Source organism: Osmia bicornis, chromosome 16, assembly GCF_907164935.1.
Source record: "Osmia bicornis bicornis chromosome 16, iOsmBic2.1, whole genome shotgun sequence".
Lineage (NCBI taxonomy): Eukaryota > Metazoa > Arthropoda > Insecta > Hymenoptera > Megachilidae > Osmia > Osmia bicornis.
In genome coordinates, this window is record NC_060231.1 from 4,770,853 (window position 1) to 4,795,913 (window position 25,061).

At 37.2% G+C, this 25,061-nt stretch overlaps 1 protein-coding gene across 7 annotated transcripts in view; it reads left to right on the forward strand.

Annotated features, from left to right (window-relative positions):
* Positions 1–25,061, forward strand: part of LOC114871522 (cAMP-specific 3',5'-cyclic phosphodiesterase) — a 167,586-nt gene that overhangs the window by 71,426 nt on the left and 71,099 nt on the right. Inside the window, exons 1-2 of one of the 7 annotated variants that reach the window (XM_029177511.2) lie at positions 356–565; positions 13,655–14,962. The exons of 3 other annotated variants lie outside the window; for them this stretch is intronic. In XM_029177511.2, the coding sequence (XP_029033344.2) occupies positions 13,944–14,962 (1,019 nt within the window). In that variant the 5' untranslated portion in view covers positions 356–565; positions 13,655–13,943. Of the gene's footprint in view, positions 1–355; positions 566–13,654; positions 14,963–25,061 lie in introns of those variants that run through there. 3 more of the 7 variants (XM_029177512.2, XM_029177514.2, XM_029177513.2) reach the window with 3 other exon arrangements.

A 25,061-nucleotide genomic window follows, 5' to 3' on the forward strand; every position in this document is an offset into this window, starting at 1 on the left:
TTGCTTATCTGAATCTGAAATACCTACATCATCGTTAATATTTCATTAAGGATGCTAGCTTTCACCCTATAGTTAGTCCTGGGGTATAATCTCAAATATATCTTATTCTTCCAAAAAACTCATCCAGGGTCAAAATTATCGTTCATCATAGCTACTTCGTCAAGTCCAAACCGTCGTTCGCTAGAGATCGAAAACTGCAGCGAAGCAAGTGCACCTACGATGCACATGTACAGTCGTTCCTAGTCTAGAGCAAGCGAGAGAAAGCGTGAAGGATAGAGAGAGCATGCTCGCAGCAGTGGGTGAGCACACGAGGGGCCTGGGGTCGTAGGAGGGCGGCTCGATTGGCGTTCTCTCAGTACGACAGCACACGCGACCTCGAGCGGATCGCGACAGCTAATCCGTGACTCGTTCCGCGTGTCTTCGATCGTTCAGCTCGTTAAATCGTCGTTCTATCGCGAGAATGCCGCGTTTAAGTGTCATGTGTACCGTGATCGTGGATTTTCATCGTGTTCACCTTCTCGAACGCTCTTCCCCGTCCTCGTGAGAGCTTCAAAGCACGCTGAAGGTGAGACTAGCTACCGATGAGCTGGAGAGTTCTTTAAACCGTGACATTTGCGTCAGAAGAGTTCATTTTCGAAGTTCAAGGAGAATCGATGGGTATTTAGTGGTCAGTGGACCTCTGTTGTGAAAGTTTTGAAGGACTGGCTGGGGCTATGGGTTTGATGTGGCTTTTGGTTCAAATTTGAACTTCGACTTTGTGGTTCCTTTTGTTTAGGTACATTGTTTGACCTGTTTGCAAGGTCCAGTGTTGTATAAGATGAGATGATTTTATTGGGGATGTAATCCCTAACAGCTATGGCGAAATGGACATACGTTAATCCTATAATCGGGTCTTGAAATACCTTAATAGGAAAATTATAATTGAGTTTTAGAATGGTTTGCGGTAATAAAAATAATTGTTTTCATTATTAGAGGTATTAGAAGAACCATGTTTGTTCTGCAAATTGCAGTAGAAGTTAATCATTGAGTCATAATGAGCCAAGCAATTAGCATTGAAAGTTAAATATTTCTTTCATTACGAAAGACAAAAAATTGCAATCAGAATTTAAATGCCGAAGTTGTTTCAGAGAACATAGATGGAAGGATAATGGATGAGGGAGAAGCAATATCTTTCTTGCAGCAGAAAGTAAATTCAGAATGGCAAAGAAATATAGGAGTAGAGAGGAATGTTTGATAAAAGAAATGGAGCAATCAATCTTTTTCTAGATAAATAATAGATAAATTTTTGAAAAATATGAGAAACTGATTTATTTATACTTTTGAAATAATTTGCAATTTTGAAGATAAATTTTGCCAGTTTAAATTTATGTTGCAATAGAATTCAATGTTCTAAATAACGATAATGAAAGATTGGTTGGGAAGCCTTATTTCCAACAGAATATAAATTGGCAATGCTGTTGAAGAATAGGCGTGTTATTTGGAACACGAAGAACTCGATATTTTCGTCACTGATGAGGTAATCGAACAACTGATTGTCTTATTCTTCAATGAGAATTGTAATGTCCCATCTGATACATCCTCCTTAGTTTTCTCACATAAAACAATATTGGTTTATAATAATGTAAGACACGTTGAAAAGTACAGAACCGTTACACGTCGTTCGATGATCATCCTTATTATTAACTCACAAGAAAAGGAAAGGCTGCCTCGTGACACCTACAGATTTTCCTATTTTTACAGCTAGCACTCGAGTACCTTCCTCGAGTATCGGAACTCTAAAAGTGCAACACGAATGACGTCCCACTGTCTTGCTTCTCATTGTCGATTCTCTTTTTAAACGATGGACAATTATTTCAATCGCTAAAATTGAAATCAAAAGCCACTTAAATTTTATTGAACTTTGTCCTTCAAATTTGCAGCTTAATTAATTTAAATTAGAAAGCAACGACGCAAGTGCACGATGAAAGAACTCTCTTCAAGTTACATTTAAACTTCACGAAAGTCAAACTGATGAACTTCATCGAGTAAAAATTGAGAAGAAAATTAATGCTTTCAAAACACGCCATAAATAAAAAAAATGCAGTAAAGTTGGTTACACAAAGGCAAAGTTTTATGTTATTTCGAAATGTGTATGAAAATATAAACAAAAACGTGAGTTTGTTTATGCGTATATTACTATCTTGTAATTATAAATTACGAATATGAATGAATATGAGGATAAAAACATGATGAGTGTAATATTCCGAGGTAAAGAATAACAGGACAAAACTGGAATGTTCAAAGGGACACAGGTTTTCAACCAATTTATTTTCTCATGGTAGAAACATCAAAGACATTTCAAATTTACTAAATTTCCCAACTGAACTAATTACTTTCTTCTACAGAATTGGATATTTTCAAAAATATTTATTATACACATTAGACATTCAGTTCTTATATAATTCCCTCGTTGGATTACTTAAATTTTTCTCGTTTAATACGCAATTCTACTTCTTGAAAATTTTCAATCTTCTAGGGCATTAGAACTATAGCTTAGCCCAGTTACATAGTATATGTTGTAGTTTGTGTTAAGGTATAGGCGCCATAACCATACAGGGAGGTCGTAACAGTTTTTATAAGGTAGAGTACAGTGCCAAGCATACTAGGCTTCCCTAGGGAAAAAGACGATTAAAGGATAAAAAGTTTCACCATTGAAACGTCCCAGTAGTGGCTAGCTACACCAGTGGAAGATCCATTGTATTAGGAGGTCCGCACCTTTGAATGGTCTCCATAGTGGAAGACCTCCATAGTGAGAGGCAAAATGGTGGAAGGCTCCACTGAAGGGCCACTTGAGTGGAAGCCTTCATCATTGGAAGGCCCTACTAGTGAAAGGTCCATACCACTGTAGGGTCCGTATCATTGGAAGGCCCCCATAGTGGGAGACAAAGTGGTGGAAGGCTCCACCACTGAAGGGCCTCATCAGTGAAAGGTTCCACCATTGGAAGGCCCTACTAATAGTAGGTCCCACCAGTGAAGGGCTCACCAATAGAGAGTCTCCATACCAGAGAGCCCCACCACTGGAGTATCCCCACCTCTGGATAATTCACATTACTAAAAGGTTATGACCTCGCTATATCGTAGTAGCGACTATACTACCTTGTACCACTTACCCAAAGTCTCTATGAGGGTTTTAAATAACAAAATATTGCCAACACGTTATCCTACAATAATTATCTTATCTATATATAAACGAAAGTTAACCAGAATCGAAGTTGATCAGTTTGACTTATCAAGAGGAAAATTTAATCGTAAACGACCCATTTGGAGTACCTGCGGTTACCGTGTCGTGTCGGTCAGCTGTTGGGAAGGTTAAGAGCTCTTCTAGAGTCTCTTACACTCGATCATCATAAACGTTCAGGATGGATCGATTCTGAGAAATAGCACGCGTTGCTTCGTCGCGTCAAACAAATCGCGACGAGTCATCGATTCCGACGCGAGCATTAGGCTTCTCGGTATATCGATTGAAAGAATTTATGAGTGTTTGCTCAGCCTCGAAATAACGTGTTCACCAGGAGGGAATATTTTCTGTATTGTTTGAGGGAAGCGCGGAAGTCGAGCTCGAATAGTGGCTCCGGGCTATTTCTGAACCTCCGAGGCGTTGTTTGACTTAGCGTTTCGGAAATTTATACTGTTGAGTTGTTGAAGCTTTGGATATACAGGGCATTAAGTAGAGCATTGGGAACATAAATTTCGATTCGCTTCTTCTATGATTCCATTGATACTTGAGTGTTTAGTTCGAGATACTAGCTAAATATACTTATGTAGATTGAGTTAGTACTTAAGAATTTTTATCATTGAGTCATTCAGACTTTGGACACTTAACTACTTAAGTGGGTTCTTACTGTGATTTATCATTTGAATGATACTTGTTAATTGCGTACATGGATGAGTTAACTTAACAATTAAGTATTTATGCAAAGAAATTCTTATCGTATGTAACTACTAAGAATAAAAGATAGTATTATCTTCGAATAAGAAAAATCGGTAAGAATCTCATGTCTGCTAGATTCGTTCCTTTCTTTTCTCTATCGAATTCGTAGCAAACAAGCTCAAAGCTGAAATTCGAAACAAAACAACCTGCTTTATGGAGACACAAACCAGCTGTGCAAACAGGATACACGATAAGAAACCGAAGGAAATGGTTTCTTTGACGATGTTACCAGTTTCCAGAGTCTTGGTTTCTTCTGTGATTTCATATCCGAAGCGCAGATCGCGAAGCTTTATTATAAAATGAATTCTGACGGGATACTGCAATTTCTGGAAGTACCTTTGCCTTTTATTGTATAAAATATCATAAAAGGGAAAAGGAATCGGATATGGTTAAGGAAACGTAAAAATAGGATTGTCAAAGCTTTAAACGTTTTCATTTAAATAAATTTACATAGTTCTTTAAATTTATTGCTACAACGTTGTGGAATCTTGAAGTTAGTTCAAATATGTGCTGGTTTAAAATTAACCTAACGAGATCCCATGTTTCTTCGTCCATGTCCACCAAATGTGTAACAGGTGCTTCGAAATTCCATCGACCACAAACACACTACTCTCTGATACACTTTCGAATGTTTAATCAAGCATCGCAGAGTTCACTGTCTCGACAAGTTGGCAAGACAACCGCAGAATTAGCGAAAATCGCGATGGAGAATCGCGAGTCTTGCCAAGTTTCCCATCTCTTCCGTGATTCAATCGGGAATGCGGCTAAATGTCTGTCAGTATGTTACCATTGGTCTAAACATTGTTTTTAATAAACGTTTAAATGCATTAAGGTTAATGTGTTTTGAATCGCTATTTGAAATTGAGGTTAGGTTATGATATTTTGAGGTTATGTATTATAACCTTTAAAGGTGGGAAACGAAAGGAAAAGATATTATTAAATTATTGGAAAATAAAGTTAATAATCTGAACAATTTATTATTTGTTAGGAAATTTGTTATTAAGTTAGGTTAAGCTTCATTATTTTCGAATATCAGTGTCTGAACTCCCTCGACGAATTCATTAGATCATAACTCTCGAAATTCTCATCCAACTAGTTAAAATGGCCACTAGAAGGCTTGCTAATGGCTTGTTCCCGACTGCCATTATTCAGTTACGTTGAAAGGTAATTAACTTCACCGAGAACCTTCCTGTTACCTAGGCCTACGGAGCAAAGTAGATTCTTCTGTTAAAAGTTGTAGATTGCTACGTATCCCGTGCAATTTGTTTCATAGAAAATGGTGGAAGAAACGATGGAAACACTTTTGCCAGTTGGCTGAAACTTTTTAAAAAACATGGACGTAAGCCAGAGGCTGTCAAACCGGAGGATTAATTAATCGACCTTGGACGAATCTTGCAGTTTCGCTACGCCATTTTGAGTGGCTCTGACAATTTTTCGAGGTAGAAAATGTTGCAAAATGGTCGACAGCTTGAAATAATTCGAGAACGGTGCTGTGGAGTTTTTGGTTTTTCCTTGATTTTCCTTTTCATCTTTGTTTATAAATCTAGGGCAGCTGTCTGGAACACTCGTGTAGCAAGTTGAAATTCAATTTTTATTTAATAAATAGAAAATAATCCACTTAGAATAAAGTTAACAGCAACATGGTGGTTTATTAACTTTGAACACATTTTTCAAGATAAATATTCATAAAAATTAAACGTCCTTTAAGTTATTACAGGAAAAGATTACATCGTTTCATTCATAAAACACAAAATAATCTGACATAAACGAAATGGTCGCTGCGAGGCAAATTCACATGCATGCATAGGGATTATCTGGCCATTTTGTATATCTAGTCAAATAATAAAGGAAACTTATTTCCTCTACCATTAGTATGGTATATTTAATCTTCTTTACCAGGCGAGAGTAAAGGATAATGCAATTTCACTGCGAGAATAGACAAAATAATGGAAAAGAAATGTCAGGAGTCGAGGGCAAGACAAATACATTTTATCAAAAAACATTACGAATCGATTTAAGCTTAAAGTTCATCTCCAGTGCACAAAGAAGTTTAACTTTCTCAAATATAGTTCAAATTTCAATGTATGCGCTTGAAGCATTACGAATGAAACTTCTGCTCTCATTAAAAGGGAAGCAAAAAGTTAACAAGCTGTCTGTTTTATACAATTTCTTCTAATTCAATCTGGCAACCTTGTCTCCAATTAAACCATAAAAAAACTTGCAAATAAATTAAAAAACGTTGCACCAGGTTTCGCAGGCTCGAGTAGGTATTCTTGTTAATAAAAGAAATGCTCTTGAAGAGTTTCATTGTGATTCTATTCACGCTGAGTAACGTGTCCCATTGTGATTTAAAAATCAAAGATCCGCGAAGGGTGGATTCTTTCAAGCACGTCGAACGAATTTCACATAGAAACGTAATTTCGTTCCGCCAGAACACGCGTGTTCACTTTTAATCCACTTAATCGATGAAGCACGTTAAGCTTTCCTTCGTTTTTCCTTTTTTGCACGTTTTCAATCGGCCGGGCAGGCGATTTAAACGTCGTTTGGATCGTTGAAAATGGGCTTTTTATACCTTTTCGGTTTCTATCCAACACACCGCAGCTGATTTCGACAAATTTCTTTTGTGTATCACTGTTCTTTTCGTGGTTAAAGCGTTTGGTATGATGCCTTTTATATTTTTTACTTATAAAAAAAATGCCATAGGCAATATCGTGGGATATAAAGGAATTAAGGTAGCGTAGACTACGAAATGGTAAACAAAGTTTTCATATCCGCTCTCAGAAGTGTCACCTTATTTTTCGTGAATTTTATTAAAAAATTAACATGGGAAATAAATTTGCATTCGTTTGACGTAACACGCGTCAGTTCTTGACAAAGTCGTTGGCCAACTTACGCGGAAAGCAGAAGACAGACACAGATGTTCTGCATAATTTAAAACGGCGAAGCCTCGGTATGTTTTGCCTAGAGCGGTGCCATTGTTCCCTTTTCATTCGTTCGTCTGTCGTTTCTCTTCTGTTTACTCTTGTTTCGCGAGCGTCGTTAGAAGCGAAGAAACGAACTTGGCAAAAAATTTGAAACGTAGAAAACTGAGTTTCCAAGGAGATAAGGGGACGGCGCAGCGGCGTTTAATTAATTCAAACGAGTCTATTGCGGGGATCACAAGACGGTACCAGGAAATCTCGAGATTACGGGTCATAAATTTCACGTCCTCCTCGGTAGAGAATAGAAACTCACTTCGAACACGTTTTCGGATTGATTAATCGTCGTTTAAAGCGTCGATGAAACAGAAGCGGGATTATTCGTTGGGATAGGTCGTCTTCATATCAGGGATTTTCGATAAAACTGAAGTATCATGTGGATCAGGAGAAATTAGAACGGGTTTAAGGCAGCATTTTGTTGATTTCGAAATTGCTTACAAAATTCTTTTATTTAAAAAAAAAACGCTGGCTGTAAAAGTTGTCATTACGCGAGTCAAAAAACGCATAGAAATCTCCCATAAATAAGCGAAACGAGCAGCTTGAGTTCAATCTCCAGAAAGAGCACCTTCGGGAGCGGAGAACGTTTCCGGTAGAAATGAATTTTTCTCCGGTGGGAATTTTCGACTGAAAAGTTTGCAGAGGTAAAGTGGTCGCGATTGGAAATTATTGTTTCCTTGCACGGTTTCGGGATAATTTCATTCGAAGGAACGTTCTATTAAGCTTGAACGAGATTTTGACTTGATTATGAAACACAGTTCAATGTTCTTTCTTTTTTACGCTTTAAGAATATAAATAGAGACACATTCTAACCTAACATAACCTAACCAAGATTTTATATATACTATATTTATATAAAAGGTTATGTAAGCAGTCCAAATATCCAATTTTTGGACTTAACCTAACTTTTAATTATCTAACCTAACCTAACCAAGATTTTATTGTACATATACTATATTTATATAAAAGGTTATGTAACCAGTCCAAGTATCCAATTTCTGGACTTAACCTAACTTTTAATTACCTAACCTAACCTAACCAAGATTTTATATACATATACTATATTTATATAAAAGGTTATGTAACCAGTCCAAGTATCCAATTTCTGGACTTAACCTAACTTTTAATTGCCAATCCAAACCTAACCTCAATTATTCAAAATTTCTGCAAATAAGCTACGGTGTTTATAATTTTCCAATATATCCCGCGTCAAAGTTTGCCCAACACCCATTAATTTCTATACAGATTTCAAAAATTCTAATTAAATCGACCTTTGAACGAGGAATTGCCATCTACGTGAAGCATGGAACGAGAAAGTTGACCAGTGCCTCGATAATTGAATTGTGTCACCGTGGTTGACCCAACCTTTCCCCAATGAGTGGAAACGGTAAATAGCAGCAGGACGAACAGGGTCAACTTCCGTTGACCATCAGGGAGTTGTGTATGAATTTCAAATTCCAACCCCATGTTCATCTGTTTCCTGTTTCCTGGCACTTCCAACGACTTCCTTATATACGATTCACCAAATTTATCTTATGGTTCTGAATACATTCCGGTTGTTTATTAAGTGTTCAAAAGAGTAATTGATCTAATTACTTTTCTTTGAAACGAATTAATTTTTAATTAATTGTTGATGAAATTTAAGCGCTGCTAATTATAAGAGGAAAATTTAGTGCTGAATGGTTCTCTGAGAAGCTTGAGAACCGTGAACTTGTAAGAAGCATAATTACAGCATGCTAGATGCTCTCGACGCAAAGTTTACCGAAACCAAACTTACCGAGACAGCTTTCCTGGCAATTTAAAGTTTAATATCACGAAAGGTTGCAATTAATTACTATACAGCTCGAGGCTGGTCTGTATCCTTGATTGGACCTTCCAAGTCGTGTAAACTAGCAAAATTCAATGTTTATTTAAACGTTTCAATTGAATATGTAAATTCATCACACTAGAATTGAATTTAGAGCGATGGAAATGAATGTTTTGATATCAAACATTTGCAATAATGGAATATTTATAAATGTCTCCTCTAGCAAACGTTTTATCAATGAAGAATGCACTATAAAAACTGAAATCTAAAACGATTCACCTCTTCTCAAAGCTTTCGTTGCGTTTCAAATTTCCTCTTTTGGTTAAAATACGATGATCGAAAAGGAATCGTATAAAGCTGGAAACTAGATATCGAAATTTGAGAAAGGATAGATCCTCTTAGCGATTTTTTGCTGGAGTTGTTCAAGTTTCATCGATTCACTGTGCTTCAAGCAATTCTGAATAATTGGTTTCAACGTATTGGTTTCAAGTATCAGCACCACATAGACGATATTAATATTGATACTAATGCTAACGAAAGTACCAGTACCAGCACTAGTATCAGTACCAAGATCAAGCAACTAAGTACCTAGTATTAGTATCCGCATCAGCACCAATATTAATATTGATACTAATCCTAATGAAAGTGCCAATGCTAGCACTAGTATCAGTACCAAAATCAAGCAACTAACAATAAGTACCTAGTATTAGTATCCGTATCAGTACCAATATTAAGCATCAAGTACCTAGGATCAGTATCAGTATCAATGCCAATACTAAGTATAAAATACCAACCACCAAATATCAAATATCAAGTCCCAATGCCAGATATCAGATACTAAATGCCAATGCCAATGCTAATATCAAATGCCAATACTAAAACAGCGTGATTTCTGTGAAAACCTTATTCGAAGGGTATGAGGAAGTTTGAAAAGCAGCGTGCAAACGATGAAACGTGTATGATTAAGCCATGCAGCAAACAGATTTCCGAAGGTTTGATCGATCTATGCAGCTGTTTGCAGTCACATAGGCATCGTCGCGTGTTATCGCGACGATTCCAGTTGGCGAAGCGAGCACCCATGTCGATTGACCTAGAACTTTGGTAAATCTGGGTGAACCAGTTGCCGTTCTGGCCTGGCCTATTCTATGAAACCTCTAAATCATCCGGAAACGGCTTCTAGCAAAGAAGCTTCGCGTGGGAAACAGGCCTTTAACGATAAAGGTCGTGCTAACTGGAACCATTTACGGGAGGATGCTTTAGAATTTTCGAGACCTGCTAAACTAATCCAATTTTCTTGATTCGAGGCTTCTTTAATCGACATCTCTTGCGGCTGGATCAGAATTCCTCAAGTATTCAATCCCATTACGTGTTTTGAGTTCAATTTTAGATTCCTGATTGAAATTCTGTTTGGTAAAATTTGCATAAGATTTTTAAGTTAAAAATGGAGGGAAATTCTCATCAGAAGATAAATATTGTTATGTAGTTTCTTATAATCACTGTTGATTTTTTCAAGTTTTAGATTACATTTGATGGTGTAATAAGTTTGCTATCATCCTCATGAGTTAGATTAAATCAATACATCTAACTGAATTGATTCACTATACAAGTAGGAAAATAATCTTAATTAAATAGTTCTTCCATTATATTTATTACATCGTATCATTGTTTATTGTTATTAAATGTTCTGTTAATGATGCTCTGTAATCCAAGAAGCAATTTCGTCCAAGTAAGATAAAGCAGAAGCAATAAAACGTATCAGTGAAACGCTGAATTGCCATCATAATGCCTATCATACTATATCGGTCTTCCGATTTCTCGTGATACGAGGAAGAATAACCATCGAACGCCGTAAATGACCGTCGTAAATCAAAGCGATATAGCAAAAGAGCAGTATTTTGCGAAGATCCTACGGCCGCTCCTCTGCTGTTGAGACACGGTGCGATAAATCGTGCTGCTGCTAAACGACAGTCGTGGGCGTTTTCTTGCTTCTTAAAGCGTTAAATCAGTAAAGGTCGTCGAAGAAAGAATTTTAGCGGGACTTTTGGCATATCTTCCTGGCTGACCATAGTCAACCTAACCTAACCTATCCACTATTTATACGATTCTCATTTATAGTCCCAAAATTTGATGAACTTCCTTGATATTCCCTCTTTAATTTCAAGATTATGCCTCATTGATAAATCGAGTGGTAGAGTTACAGCCAAAATTTGTATTTTATAGTCTGATAATAAATATCTGATGTAGTATATGTGGAGGTGACGTTTAAATAGGGTCAGGTCAGAGTTAGGATATGATAATTCAGAGATTATGGCATTCAAGAGAAATTAGGGAACTTGGAATTTGAGAAAATTACATATTCTCTCAGTGGATCAAATTCAGTAAGGGTTACTGGGTTAAGTCTGGGTTAGATTAAATCTAGAAATTCATTATTTTCTTTCAGAAGAATGAAAAACATTTGTGATTATGGAATTATCAAGCACATAAATTACTCACAGTGGTTTCTTTAAGAGAAACGAAAACATTTATTATTTTTCAAACTCACTGAAACGGATGTCCTCAGAATGAAATGAATCTTGTTTTTACAAGACACATTTCCAAATAGAATGAAACTCTAGTCGACAGTCTCGTTGTTTTGCTTAACTTATAATTCTCATGAAATACGGTTTAAATAAATTGTGCAAAGTTTTGAAACATAATACAGAATGGTTTTAAAATTAAATTTGACTGTCTGTTTTACATTTAAAAAAATTCATCGTTTTCTTTAGTCACTGATTTAATTATAAAAAAGAAAATATATGTTAAATCAAAGTTCCCAGTTTTATACTTTAAACAAGCAGTCAAGATAAATAAATACTCTAACACCTAAATTGTTTGGTACACAGAGTTCGCGATAAGTAGGCAGCTTAAAATGAGGACCAAAAGTTTGAACAGTAGATAAGTTTCACTCTTAAAGCAAAAGGCAGTTTATAGCTCTTCACCGCCCACGTTCGATCGTTTACTTCGTAGATGATCTTCGGACGACTGTATTTCCTCGCAAATATAAATGAAAGGATGATGAACAAGCGTCCCGAGGAATATTCACGCTTGGACGACATCGAGTCTCAGCAAATTACGAGGGTATATTTAAAATAGAACCCAGCACTCTGGCGCCAATTATAAACGAGCCGTTCGACAATAAACGAAATCCAGATGCACCTAATTCTCTCTACATATTAATCTGCCTCGCTCATTACTGCTCCTCCGTTTTTAATAATTGCAAAAATAGGGGGAGAATTTGATTATAGTGAGAACGATCCTGTTCAAAACAAGGACAGCCTAATGGTGACATAAAAAAGAAAGTAATAATTCACAGAGCCAAAAATGGGTTGAAGTTCATTGAGGAAATAACCGTCATAACTATCCCTCCTGAAATGTCATCTCTCAGAAAGAACTATAAACATAAAGAACTTGTGGTGCGCCTTATTAGTCTTGCGACAGTGCGAAGGACTTAAAAAAAGAATAGTATGCATCAGGCTTGAGACAGAAGGCAGAAACAGATTTAGAAGCGCAGTCGAGGGAGGTGGCCTCCCATGGAGGCATATCCCGTAATACAGCGACGCTGTTGGTCCTCTTCAAAATTAGACGGCAATTTGGGCTCGAAGCGAGAAGCATCCGACCGTATGGACGTCGACGCGTCCATTGTTTTCATTGTTCATGAATGGTGCATTGTCTAGACACGTTTGAATCTCACGACGACCTGCAGAATTAATCGCGTCAATCTAATTTGCCACGGATAATTTGTCCCTGCACGCTACCTTGTGTTGCGGTACACAAGATACCGAGGACGGTGATGATTTTGGTGGTGTTGGTCCTTATCTTCCATTAGCTTGATTATAATTTCTATCACTGTCATTTTAATCTGCGTTTAATATCGTATGGGATGGTGTTAGGTTAGGTTCTAAACAATAGAGTCCAACTTAGGGTTCAGCATATATTTCTAAAATAATTTATCAGGTTGTCCTATATATATTGTTTTTAATAAAGAAATAAGAGAATTCAGAACAAACTTCAACATTAGAAAATCTAATTTCACTTGAGAGGTATCAACAGTCGACCGAAACCGTGTTACGTCGATCGTTTAAAATTGGCTAAATCGTAATTTCGAGATCGAAGCTTGACAGATTGAAGCTTGAAACTCGATCGCGTGCAAATCGAAAGCTTGAACATTTCAACGAAGCTTCGAAGAAGCTTAAACCATTGCTATCGAAAGTTCCATTTTCCAATTTTTTTTTTCTCTGGAACGATTGCAAGCTATTTGTCGAAAAGAAAAGAAATCGAAAAGCACTGCTTCGAACGTTACAGAAATTAGACGTAGTGAAATTTAGTTCGTCAGTGATTTGAAAACGTAAAGACCAAGCTTGAAATTGTTTATCGACTGACGGTTTCTATTTTCGTGTCCAACACGTGCTCCAAGACAATAAAATAGTTTTGCTCACGCAACAAGCCCATTGAGTAAAGCTGGACATTGAACTAGGACAAAATTGTCCGACGATGATGATAATAGTTTATCAAATCGAGGGGAAAACATGCAATAGAATAATTATCTCGAAAATAAACTAACGGAATTGTGTGACCCAAAGAACCCTTCTAAATGTATCTATAAACAAATTAGGATAATTTTAAGACTTTTTTATTTATTCGTATAACATGGCAAAATAAGAACGTCACTTTAGAAATTCTGATATCGTTGATTATATACTGTCGAGGGATTTGTTCTTAAGGTCTGACCCAGTTTGACCCAAGAGTGATTGCAATATTTAGTATTAACCTTATACTCGACCTACGGTAGCCAAAGGTACTCCAAATAGGAATCGTGTATTCGGTAGATGAAAGGTCGCGAGACAGATTCGTTAACTCTTTCAGCCGGCGCAGGTGTAATCGCAGAAGACAGTCTAACAGCATCGGAGGTGGGAGAAAGAGACGGAAGCAATCGTCGCTGGAATGATCCCGGAAATCCGGGAGGAATCGTAGCTCGATTATCCTTCACACGAGATTGCAAGTCTCGTTGCGCAAGAAATCGAATGAATCTACCCCGTCCACGTTCTCTTCCCATCTGAAACCTCCATTTCTTTGATCCGCAACTCTTCCACGTTCAAAAGAGCCCGTTTAACCCCATCTTCACCTAATCCCCATCGTCGAGGCATCCCAGAAAATGGACGATGACGACACGGACGAGAAGCTGACGCTGATCAATAAGTTATCGCACAAGGAGTCCAAGGCAAAATTGTTGCTCACGTCGAAATTCACGTCCAGAAGTTCAAGACTCGAACCCAAGCAACGAAACTCGACAGAAGACTCGGACACTATGGAGTGTGCCTCGGAGAACGAGGTGGAGAACCTCCCAAAAGATGAGGACGCTTCAAGACCAATCGTTGATGAGAAAATCAGCAGGATCCCAGCCATAGAACGTCATTCCTTGGACGTTCCTGAGGAAGCAGAGTCCTTGTTGATGAATCGTCAACAATCTATGACCAAAAGCAGGCTGAGAGTCACCGAAGAAGAGACCAGGACCACTAAATTCGCAGGGACCAGATTGGGGCTGTTCAACCGCAGTCCTCAGTCATCCTCCAGCCAAGAAGAGTACGAACCCGAGGTGAAAAGTCTGACCAAGCTTCAAAGGCAGCAACAGCAGAAGCAACAGCATCTATTAACAGCCACCAGTGGCGGTCAGATAACCGCCAGGTCAATGGAGAGCCTAAGAACCTCGAGGAACTTCCTCAGCGCTGATGATCGCTACAGCGAAGACTCCAAGTCCATGGAATCCTTGTCCTTGTCCTCGGAAGCTCACGTAACCAGTTCCAAGAGTCAATACAAGAGCTTCTTGACCGCGTCCACCAAAGATGTCCGCAGGATAGTCTCTGTCGAGTCGAAGAGCAGCGAGAATCTTCAGAGAGAGGAGAGCCTAAACGCTGAAGTCAGACGGGGTTTGTTCGCGAACACCGGTTTGGAGAGGAAGATTCCTCAGCATCTGAGCCTACCACCACCGTCTAGTGTGTTCTCTTTGACCAGTCCAGGTGGCAGTGACCGAAAGATCACCATACTGAGCCCGCATTCGCCGATTCAGTCGATGGAGTTCCAGTTCTCCACGCAGACCCTGAAGACGAGACGCAAGAAGGCGATCGTCTTGCCGAGGTTGGTGTTGCCCAGAAGCGAATCCGAGGTGTTCTTAGAGTGAGTAGTTAAAACGGTTGAGTATACATCTGGCTGGTGTAGGTATTGGTGTCTTCGAGATCTTCTTGGAATTGGTGTATACTAACTGTACCGTTTGCTGGAAATTCACGGTGAACGTGAAGGATAGATGCCTGAATTAGTTTTGGCGGGAAGATTGGTTAGCTCGATAGCCTTTGCGGAAGGTTAAAGGTGGAAACAGGATCGCAGGGTATCTCGTGTATTCACGCGAAATCGGTGGAGCATCTAGAATGAGGAATTACTTGTGGTATACAGAGTTGTGTCGGTTGATGGTATCATGTACCATCCTATATAGAACCACGGTGCATTGTGGTTTCGGTATTTTACGGTTCACTTCGTGCCTGGTGCGTTTATTTCATCAAAACCTGCTCCGTTATTTGTGGTTTACGATCGAATGTCTTGAGGTTTGTTACTCACGAGCTACGATTCAGAATTCATAGTTGGACTGCAGGGTACGAAACTTACAATTTAGGTTCTGGTATCAAAATTTCAAAGTCCATTTCATTAATCATCAGCTAAGTTTCCAAGTGACAGTAATTTGTTTCCACCTTGTTCTGTCAACGTTATATCTTAATCATCAGGGCTTAATCCTAGTAAAACCTGACCTACTAAGCAAAGTGTCATGCGACCTGAAGCGGAAGTCATTTAACAATGTTTCCACATTTGCCTTCCACTGTAGAGTGGAAAAAAGCAGGCGCGCAAATTTTTCCAAGGTTCAACCTGTGCAGTCACTAATTATCTCTCGTGGAGAGTTCATTAGTAGCAAAACTGATGCATGACCGTTTGCATGCTGCTATGCTTCAAAGGATTAAGTTGTAATTGTTTCATATGCGAAACGTTAGGCCACTGTTAACCCACAGCAAAGTTCCTTTGCATTCGCCAACAGTCATGTGTTTTGAATTAATTTGATCCTGCATAACAGAACAAGGGTTACAAAGTGAACTCGTCTACCTTCGTTAGTTGTTAATTTGTGTTGGGAAGCTTTAAGTTCAAATCAAAATTTAACAATTAGCTTCGTGAATGGGAATTTATTTTGATAAACACATTTCGAAGTCGAAATAAAGGAAACCAACTGACTGGGATTTTATCACGGAATTAAACTGGAATTGTAATTACACTAGATGTATTTGGATGTTTGAAAAGAACATATTGGATACTCTGCACTTCATTTATCTCGTATTTAGTAGGACACCTGTGTACTTTTCATTCTGAAATGTGTGTTCATTTGGTAAAATAAATAGGACACTGAAATTAAATTGATGGAATAAATATCAGTAAGTGCATTAAACGTAGGACGTGAAACAAATAATAGTTTCGTTAACCTGTTTTTTGAATGTTAAAGCTTTTTAAATATTATCAATTATTAAAATAACCCATCGCAAAATATGCATACGTGTAATTAATCATTGCATGTGATTGCAATTTGTTTTGACTGAAAGGCTGTAATCATTCGAGCAGGTGTGTGTGTGACAAATGAATGGAAGATACAAACGTGAGATTCCCGGTGATTAGGTTGAATTTCTGTTCGCGTTGGATTCGATCAATACACATCCTCGCGTTGGGCAGTTCCGAAAATGGGATATGTTAATGGATTGATCTGATTCGACATCTCCATTTCGAAGAAGCAATTTCCGTTCTCACTGATACGTGAATGCAATGAGGGTCATTGGTGTTCTATGCTGGAAATCTAATGTATTCGATCAGGTAGAAAGAAGAAAGGAAGTATTAAATAACATTAATATTCATAAGGATATGCAAAAGATTTTAATAACAGTTAGTTTATGTCCTTCCATTGTTTTAAATTTTCAAACAGCTTAATTTAATTATTTTCCGATGATAAACACAATTTTTTATTACAAAATTTGAATAGAATCCAATTTAGAAGATGCTCAATCAATTATTAATTAATTATAAACTAAAACCCAATTAATAATTTAGCAATGGAATTAATTTTTTATCAACATCAGGCACGATTTTTTAATTAAAACGTTTGAATTGGGTCCAACTTCATCCAGGTTAATCTGCGAAACAAAGTTGGTGGATTAACTTTCCAGCTTTTGCAATATTTCTGTCACTGAGACAGAAGAGAGGATTTTATTAATTAACTTCGTGCTTCGTTAGAACATCGGAGAAAGCTCATTCATATTCTCTTTAAATTTCTTTTTCAATTCCACCTATGAAATCATGAAATCGAATTACCATCTACAAATTGACACAGTTTATCCCCTCCTGATTCATACGGATTGATAAATCGAACAACGATATATTAATTGTTACTGGTCTGAAGGTATTAATTTGTGTCGCATTAAACTTTAATCACTGTATGAAATAACATGGTACATTTTCATTAATTATTATCACTCAAGTGTATAATGAAATTATTAATTTGCGCGAAAATGTTATTACTGTTTCGAAAACATGTAAATTCGTGAGAATATTATGGTTTAAACAATATTTGTATGTTATTTAATCAACGTAAAAGGGTTTACCTTCGATCGCAATAAAAGGAAATTACTATAATTGAATTAGATGAATGTAAAATTTAAACAAATTATTTGTTATTCATTGTTATAATTGTTTACGATTAATATTTCACTGAGTTTGATTTGTTCACAAAATTTGATTTCAAATTATTTTCATTTAAAATAACATCTACGCATTCTTCAGAAATTTCAATATTTCAATGAGAAAAATCGAATATACCCTTTGCATTACGTTATAAATTAAACAACAGAATATTTTATATATGCTCATAAATTTATAATCTGTTTCATATAATGCATACTGAATTGTATTTTACATACAATGACTTCCTCATGGAACCACGTAGAAAGAGTCTTATTTTAAAATCAGTAAAAAAAATTTGCATCCACAAGAATTCACATTTTTTAATTTACAAGCATCTACCCACATAATAATTACAATTCTGCCCCTTAGCTAGCAAGGCCTTAAACATAAACCACTTTCTTGATTCGTAAATTAAATAATCAAAATTCATCTAAAAATTACACTAAGAAGGAATAAAAAATTATAACTGAAAATACATTGAGAAGATAGAGGAAAGCGTGCCCTTTATAACGCATTTTGTTTGAAGTCGCTAGCTCAATTGGTTCCGGAGATATAGGCTTTCAAAGTATTACGCTTTTTAACGTGTAGGAGATGTATGAGATGTATAGAGTTCTCAGAATCGCTGAAACCGGTTTTTCCTGGAAGTGAGTTCGTTAGCGATATTGGTGGTAGTATCAGGTACTTACTTAGTTGCAATAGTAAAAAAGTTGCTGACTCACCACGCGTTGCTGACCAGCGTGAGGTAGGTCGCGCGCTTGTGCGAGTCGGAGGTCCGAGCGGACGAGTGAAAGGTCCGAGTATGCAAGCGGATCATCCGCACGTGCGAGTGAAAGATTCGAGCGGGAGTGAGAGGTTCGAATGTGCGAGTGAAAGGTCCGAGCGTGCGAGTGAAAGGTAGATAGCGAGAGGCTCGAGCGCCCGAGTAAGACACAGATAGCGAATCGTTAAAATTTACGCAGGGCTTTAAACGACGATATCTCGGCAACCAAGCCTGATATCGACGTGAAATAAAAAGCATTTCAAAGAAGAAGCATCCTCGCTTTCTCTGATTCTAACTGCACTTTACTATTCCACCGCATAACTTTTTTTATGCAACTTAAAGTATCTTTCCATTTTATTACCTCGTCAGCATTTTAATTTCCTGTTTCTATCAAGTGAAATTATTATTATTACAGAAAAGTGATTGATAGCGTTAAGATTACTCTTCTGTGTTTCCATTTTTCATGACTATCAAGAAAACGACTATTAATGTCGAAAAATGATTGATTCAGGTAATGATGCAGTGATGATGCCTCGGTGTTTTGATGCTCATTAGCATTTAATAAAATGACTATTATTGCTAGTAAATGGTTCATAATGTATACAATTATGTGACGAATGATTTATATAGAAGAAAAGATAGTAGATTTAATATAAATGATTGGTTCAACTGAAATAATATTTGCATAGTGACTCATACTTATTTGCTAACATCTGTTTATCCAATATAATTATGTTTGATTGATGCAATGGTCTTCAGCATAAATAATTATTGAATTGAATAAAATAATAAGAATATGAATCACTTTTGTTAAAGTTTAGAAGGATATAAATGAATATATGCATCTCTGTTTATGCAAGTGTCTTTTCCTCTATATAAGTTCCTTATTAATGAACTGAATAAGATCACTGGTTATCTCAACTTCTTCAGAATGTATTTATTAAAGTTGTAAAGGAAATTATCTTAATCTGCTATTCAAAGTGACACAAATATGATATCTGGTAATACTTTAAATAGACATTCTTATCTTTGCTTAGAGAATCTTTATTTATAGAAATGCATTAAAAAATATACAAAGTGGAATGTTTAATATATTTGTTAATATCCTTGAAGAGGTTAAAATTATCGCTGGTAAATAAATCATTCTGATAACGAGAGTACACATTTATCAGGTTCTAAATTGCAGTAATTAATTTATGGTGTTTGTTGAAGCTCACTGATCCATATATTTTATCAGGATAATTATTTCACGCCCGTTACCTAAACGTAAAACAATGCAACACTGTCAGATCGATAAATTGCAAACAGTGCGCGATTGAAACGATGGGTCTGAAAGTTGGAATATTTTCAGCAATATTTAGGTATTTTGTCAGCAAAGGGCTTTGAGAATAATCGATACCTGTTATATCGTCCCTTTCCGCTCGTTTTCTCTAACGAGCTTTCATCGCGCTGATGCCTCAGGAATTAATTTGCAACGCGGAAAACGCTAATCGCTTCATAACGGGCCACGAGGCGATGGTTAATTATCATTTGGCTAATGAAAGTTCGATTTCCAGTTGAATGAAACGCGTTTTTTAGATACTAAGTGTTTAGTATCAAATCATTTAGCATCAAAGAATTGAGTACTTGCTAAAGTATCTAGTATTAGAAAGTTTAGCGTAAGTTACAATGAATTTTGAAATTTTTAACGTTCTAAGTTAATTTAATCATAATTTTCTCGTTCAAACAGTTAGGAAAGACATCATCAAGATAAACATCGGGAAATTGAAAGAACGTCTAATTTTAATTAAAAATGGTTTTCTGTGAAATCTAGCACGAGCCAGAAATGTTATCCAAACACGCCGAACAATGTGTTCCACGTCAGGAACAATTACCATTCATTTCATGTTGACTGAATAAGCTCCAAAATTCCAATTACCCGGTAATTTCTGTTTACCTAGTGCATCCACTGATAACATCGCGTACAATGAAGTGGTCTTCGTTAAATTCTGTATTAAGAAATACTAAAACTAATTATTTTAATTTTCCACAGATCATTGATTTTTAGAATGAAATAATTAATTAGCAAATAATCCAATTTCACGAAAATCCATTCCTACCAAAATTTCCCACTTTCCTGATTTCCTAATCTATCATTTCAAGCTTCAAATCCTCCAATCACTGAACTTTCAACCCTTCGATCAAGGATTAGCACCCTCTGTCTTTAATCAGGGATTCGATTAAACTCTCCCTTACTAATTAACTCAAGTAGACAGAGCAGCGGCACTTGAACCAGTAAAAACGAACATCCAAGATGAAAATTTCAGTTGCAGAATAAAAAGTGCACGATCGATCATCACCCTCCTCTTTGAATTACGATCACGTAGCCGAGACTCTGTCAGTAATAGAGTCGGAAACAATTATCGTTCGTGTACACTTCACCCCTTGAATCGATAACACCTTCCAGACATAACAGCAACTTTTTTATCGACTCCTCGAATCCCCATTCACCTCGGGTGTATATACTTCGTGTGCCATAGTAATTGTGTCATTTGCTCGCTCAATCTGATGTTTGAATATTTGTACTCAATAACGCAATCTACAGGGTGATTCAGTCATGCAAAATGTAATTACACTTTTTTTGGTTCACTGCAATTTTATTTTTATTTTTTCACATATACATCCAGATAATATAAAAAGATGTTTTATAAAAACACATATTTACATAAAGATTCTCAGTGTACATGTGAGGGTTTATGATAGCTATCACGTTTCACGTTGAAGTATATTTGTATCCATTCCCACGAGTAGATACTTCGTCGTTTCCGTTTCACTTACACGCTGATGATAATTCACCGTGCAAACACGGCTCCGATATACACGTGAACCTCGTGACAGGAAATATAACCGGTTGTTTCACCGATAATTCGATTAGGTCTTGTTGTTTGTCAAGCGTAGACGATCGTGCTGGAAACATGGCTCGATAATCAACTCCGAGCTATCAGTTTCTAGTTTCTAGTATATTAAATGGATTTCTATCTTCCTCTTGATATTTCTTCAGGGTCTTTTTAATTTTCATCTCGTATTTCGTTTGATATGCTGTTGGTAAAATTTAGTATTGATGTCTTCATTTTCGGTGGAATTGTGTACAACTTAAATAATAACTTTCTGTACTTTTTATTGCATAATCATCTGATTTTTCAACACGTTGCGATCGCAGCCCGTAAATCTACTCTGTGTATTGATGTTCACACTCAGAAACTTAGACACTATGCATGCAAATGCCAGGGGAAACATGTTTTATTCACAGCAGGTAACTACAGCAGAGGAAACTGCATTATCGGCACAGAATTTTACCAACAGAGAGGAAAAGAACAGTTTTCCACTAGGGACTGTCGTGGTAGCACTGTAGCTTCTGCCGGGAATCAATAACTAGGACCAGATGAACTTTTTCTTGTTTTTGTGTCACTGAAATGCTTCATCTTCAGTTCTTGCGATGAAACTTTTTCATCTCCGATTCGTTTCTGAACTATTATGAATTAAATAATTTAGTAAGAAATGTACCATTTGTTGCTGTAAATGTTTCTAGTAATATTTTGTAATTTCTCTAGTAATATTTTACGAGATAAAAAATTCCCTAGCATTTCAGTGCCCTAAACATATCAAATTAAAACAACGCCGGAGAGCTGTCACACAATTTTCAATAAAAGTAGAGTAAATAAGACTAACTTTCACGTTTCATGGAAATTTTCTTCTTTTATCAGTTTGCAACATCGAAACAAACAGAAGCATCAATTTTAAAAAGGAGTTCACCGTTCCATCTTTATTAGATCCCATCACAAGATTGCCTGTGCACGATACGGGCTGAATCGTCGAGGTAGCTCGGTGTTTCCTGTTTCAGGGACATCACCGGCCTCTTTCGAGAGAGCCAAGATGTTTCTCGAGGTTAAAAAGCTCGGTTCGAGTGTCGAGAGAGAAGACGCGAGCGAAAAATGTAGATTCGATCGATCCCCGCTTAGGGGGATCTAACGTAATGGAAATAACTCGAGATAAATTGTCGATTCGATAGCTTCGTTCCAAGACATTTTTCTTCCATTTCATTCCCCTTTTCCGTGCTTAATCTGTATAAAATTATTAATGGATGATGGCACGTCCGAAAAAAAATTATCTTAGTACTTAATGACCTTTTCTTTATTTCAACTCTTTAAAAATTATTTTAATTACCAATCCATATTGAGATACAATTAGGAATTTTAAAAATAATTTACCAAAAAAAGAAAAAATTAAGCAAATCCTTGTAACCAAGGATTTTTATCCGAAGGTTATTCCGTGTTTGTATCGAATGCGATGTGTTAACCTTTAGCTTTTTCCTGAATCCGTGATCCTCTCTTTCACACGATGTTAACAGTTAGCGTGTGTAGGCTCAATATTGCAAGGAAATCGTTGACGTAGGCCATAGGTAACCTACTAACTTCTTTGTCCACGGTGTTTATAACCATGACTTCGTGTTCGTTCAGAAGGGTCATGGTTTTCTTCCTATCAGGAGGATGTAATCTACCGCTTTTCGTAATACCCTGTCCTTCCTCGTTTCGATGCTGTTCTTATCGTTATCAGGAATGTTTCGCGTCCCAAGTAACTGGGGAAATTTATGATTTTGATGTTCAACTTGATTCTAAGGCTATTTTAAAACCTCTCAAGTGAAAGACCCAATTCTATAGAAAATTTGTAAATTGTGTCAAATAAGTAGGGCCAAAGTTCTAGTAAGATTACAGGACCCTTTTAATGTAATTAAGGTTATTTTGGGTTTGTTTTTGGGGGTCCTAATTATCTTTAGACTACGTAATATTAAGTTTAAGTTAGGTAAGGGTTACTTTGACTAGATCCAAATTAGTATCTCTTTTGACTCAACCTGTACAGTTTTAATGCAACATACATACATCCTATTAATGAAAGGTTGTATTTATTAGCAGTACAAGGTAGTTTATTATTAGCAGAATATTATTCTGCTAATTACTCTAGCTGTTTCTCTATTTTTCATGTTGAAAGGGGGCAGCAATTGTAGGAACGATGGGGTCACGACACCGTCGCTGCGCCCACCCGACTTTCCATTGATTTTGAACATCGTGGGTGTGTCGTCGAGCACGTGGTTTCCAGAGTACGCTAGCAAACGTGTATTTAACCCCCATTACCATGAATGATATTTCCAACGCGGATATTAAACCATTTCCTTCTGCTAACATGTTCGACAGCATTACTATACAGTGCGTTACAGAAGTCGTGTACAAATTACAATATCAAATTTGGACTGTATAAAAAAAATTTTTATTTTCCAATCAATAATCCAAAATTTATTTATTTTTTTGCCACTTCGAATATTAGTATAATTGCAAAAGAAACAAAAATGGTAATTTGTACCATTTTTCTAATAGAATTTTGTTCAGTGTTTTCTACAGCTTGACTGAAATGGGAAGAAATCACCAACCTCGTTGTAACTTCTCTTTTCGAGCATTGTGTTGTTTACTCAGCAGGCTCCATAACTTATGTACTATAACGTTCGATGTTAACTCTGTTTCGTTGGTAACTCAGTTATATATCGCGAAACGAGAAATTATAGGAACAGCAAGAAAGCAGAGAAAGTAAATTAACGTGTAGCTACTGCTAAAAAGGGAGCTTTTTCTTAAATGACGTTGCAAAATGAAGCTATGAAAGATCTTTTGCTTTTTATATGCAAATTAAAATTCTTCGTTCAATTGGACGATACGCAGTATTCTACCCTCTCCCTATAGGATCTTTTTCTTAATTTTGAGGGTGATGTATTCACTGGACTTAACTTTTAACTTCATCCTTGTACACGCAATTTTGCGTAACAGGGACGACAACGAAGAATCATCCCTCAATAATAAAAAGGCAACAACAACCTTCAGTTGTTGTTTTAGAAATAAAGTTTCAATTGTCTCTCAGAAAGCATCCATCCCCCTACTGTCCTTGAGAAAATCAATTTCCAACTGCTCTCTGAAACTCACCCCCTGACTCACTCGAAACTGAATCATCCAGCATCCTTCGAAAATCAGCCTGTTATTTTCTCCGAAGCACCTTGGAGCAAAAAAGAATTGCTTCTCTATCAAGAGGTAAAGTATGTTTAAGCAAGATCTACGCTGAAAAAGCGTACAATCGTTGAGAATCCATCCTGGTGGCCTTCTCTGTGATGCTACCCCTCCCAGGGTGGCCGGCGTCGTCGTTTTCGGCGCCGAAGGAGGCGCTGGCGTCGATAGAGCCTCTCTTCATCCGCTCGCGTTTCTCCAACGTGGCTGCACCCTCATCTCCTCTCTGTTTCACCCTTCAACAGAGCATCCCTCAAGAAGTTTGCATTCTGTCGGTCGTTCAGTGGTACCCTTCATTCTCGAACATCCTAAGTGCCCTACGAGATGCCCATGGTGACCCTTGGGTCACGTGAGTTCCGTTTCAGTCGCGTTCAGTGCTCCAGCAAGGGTTGAAAAGTGTCCACGTGCGATTGACACGGGTGGGGGTGGTTATGTGGGTGTAACTAGGTGCCGAAGGATGTTCAGTGTTATATTTGAATCATCTATGTGGGATCCATGGATCTTCCTCGATTAGGACTGGATAATTGAAGGTTTGGGATTGACGAGCAACTGGGGGTGGTTATGGGTGATGAGGATCACTGATGGGACCGGCTGGACCTAATTCAACTGATCCTGTAATCCTATCATTTTCTTGGAAGATCACAGTGTTTGAGGACCACTGATTTGTTTGTGA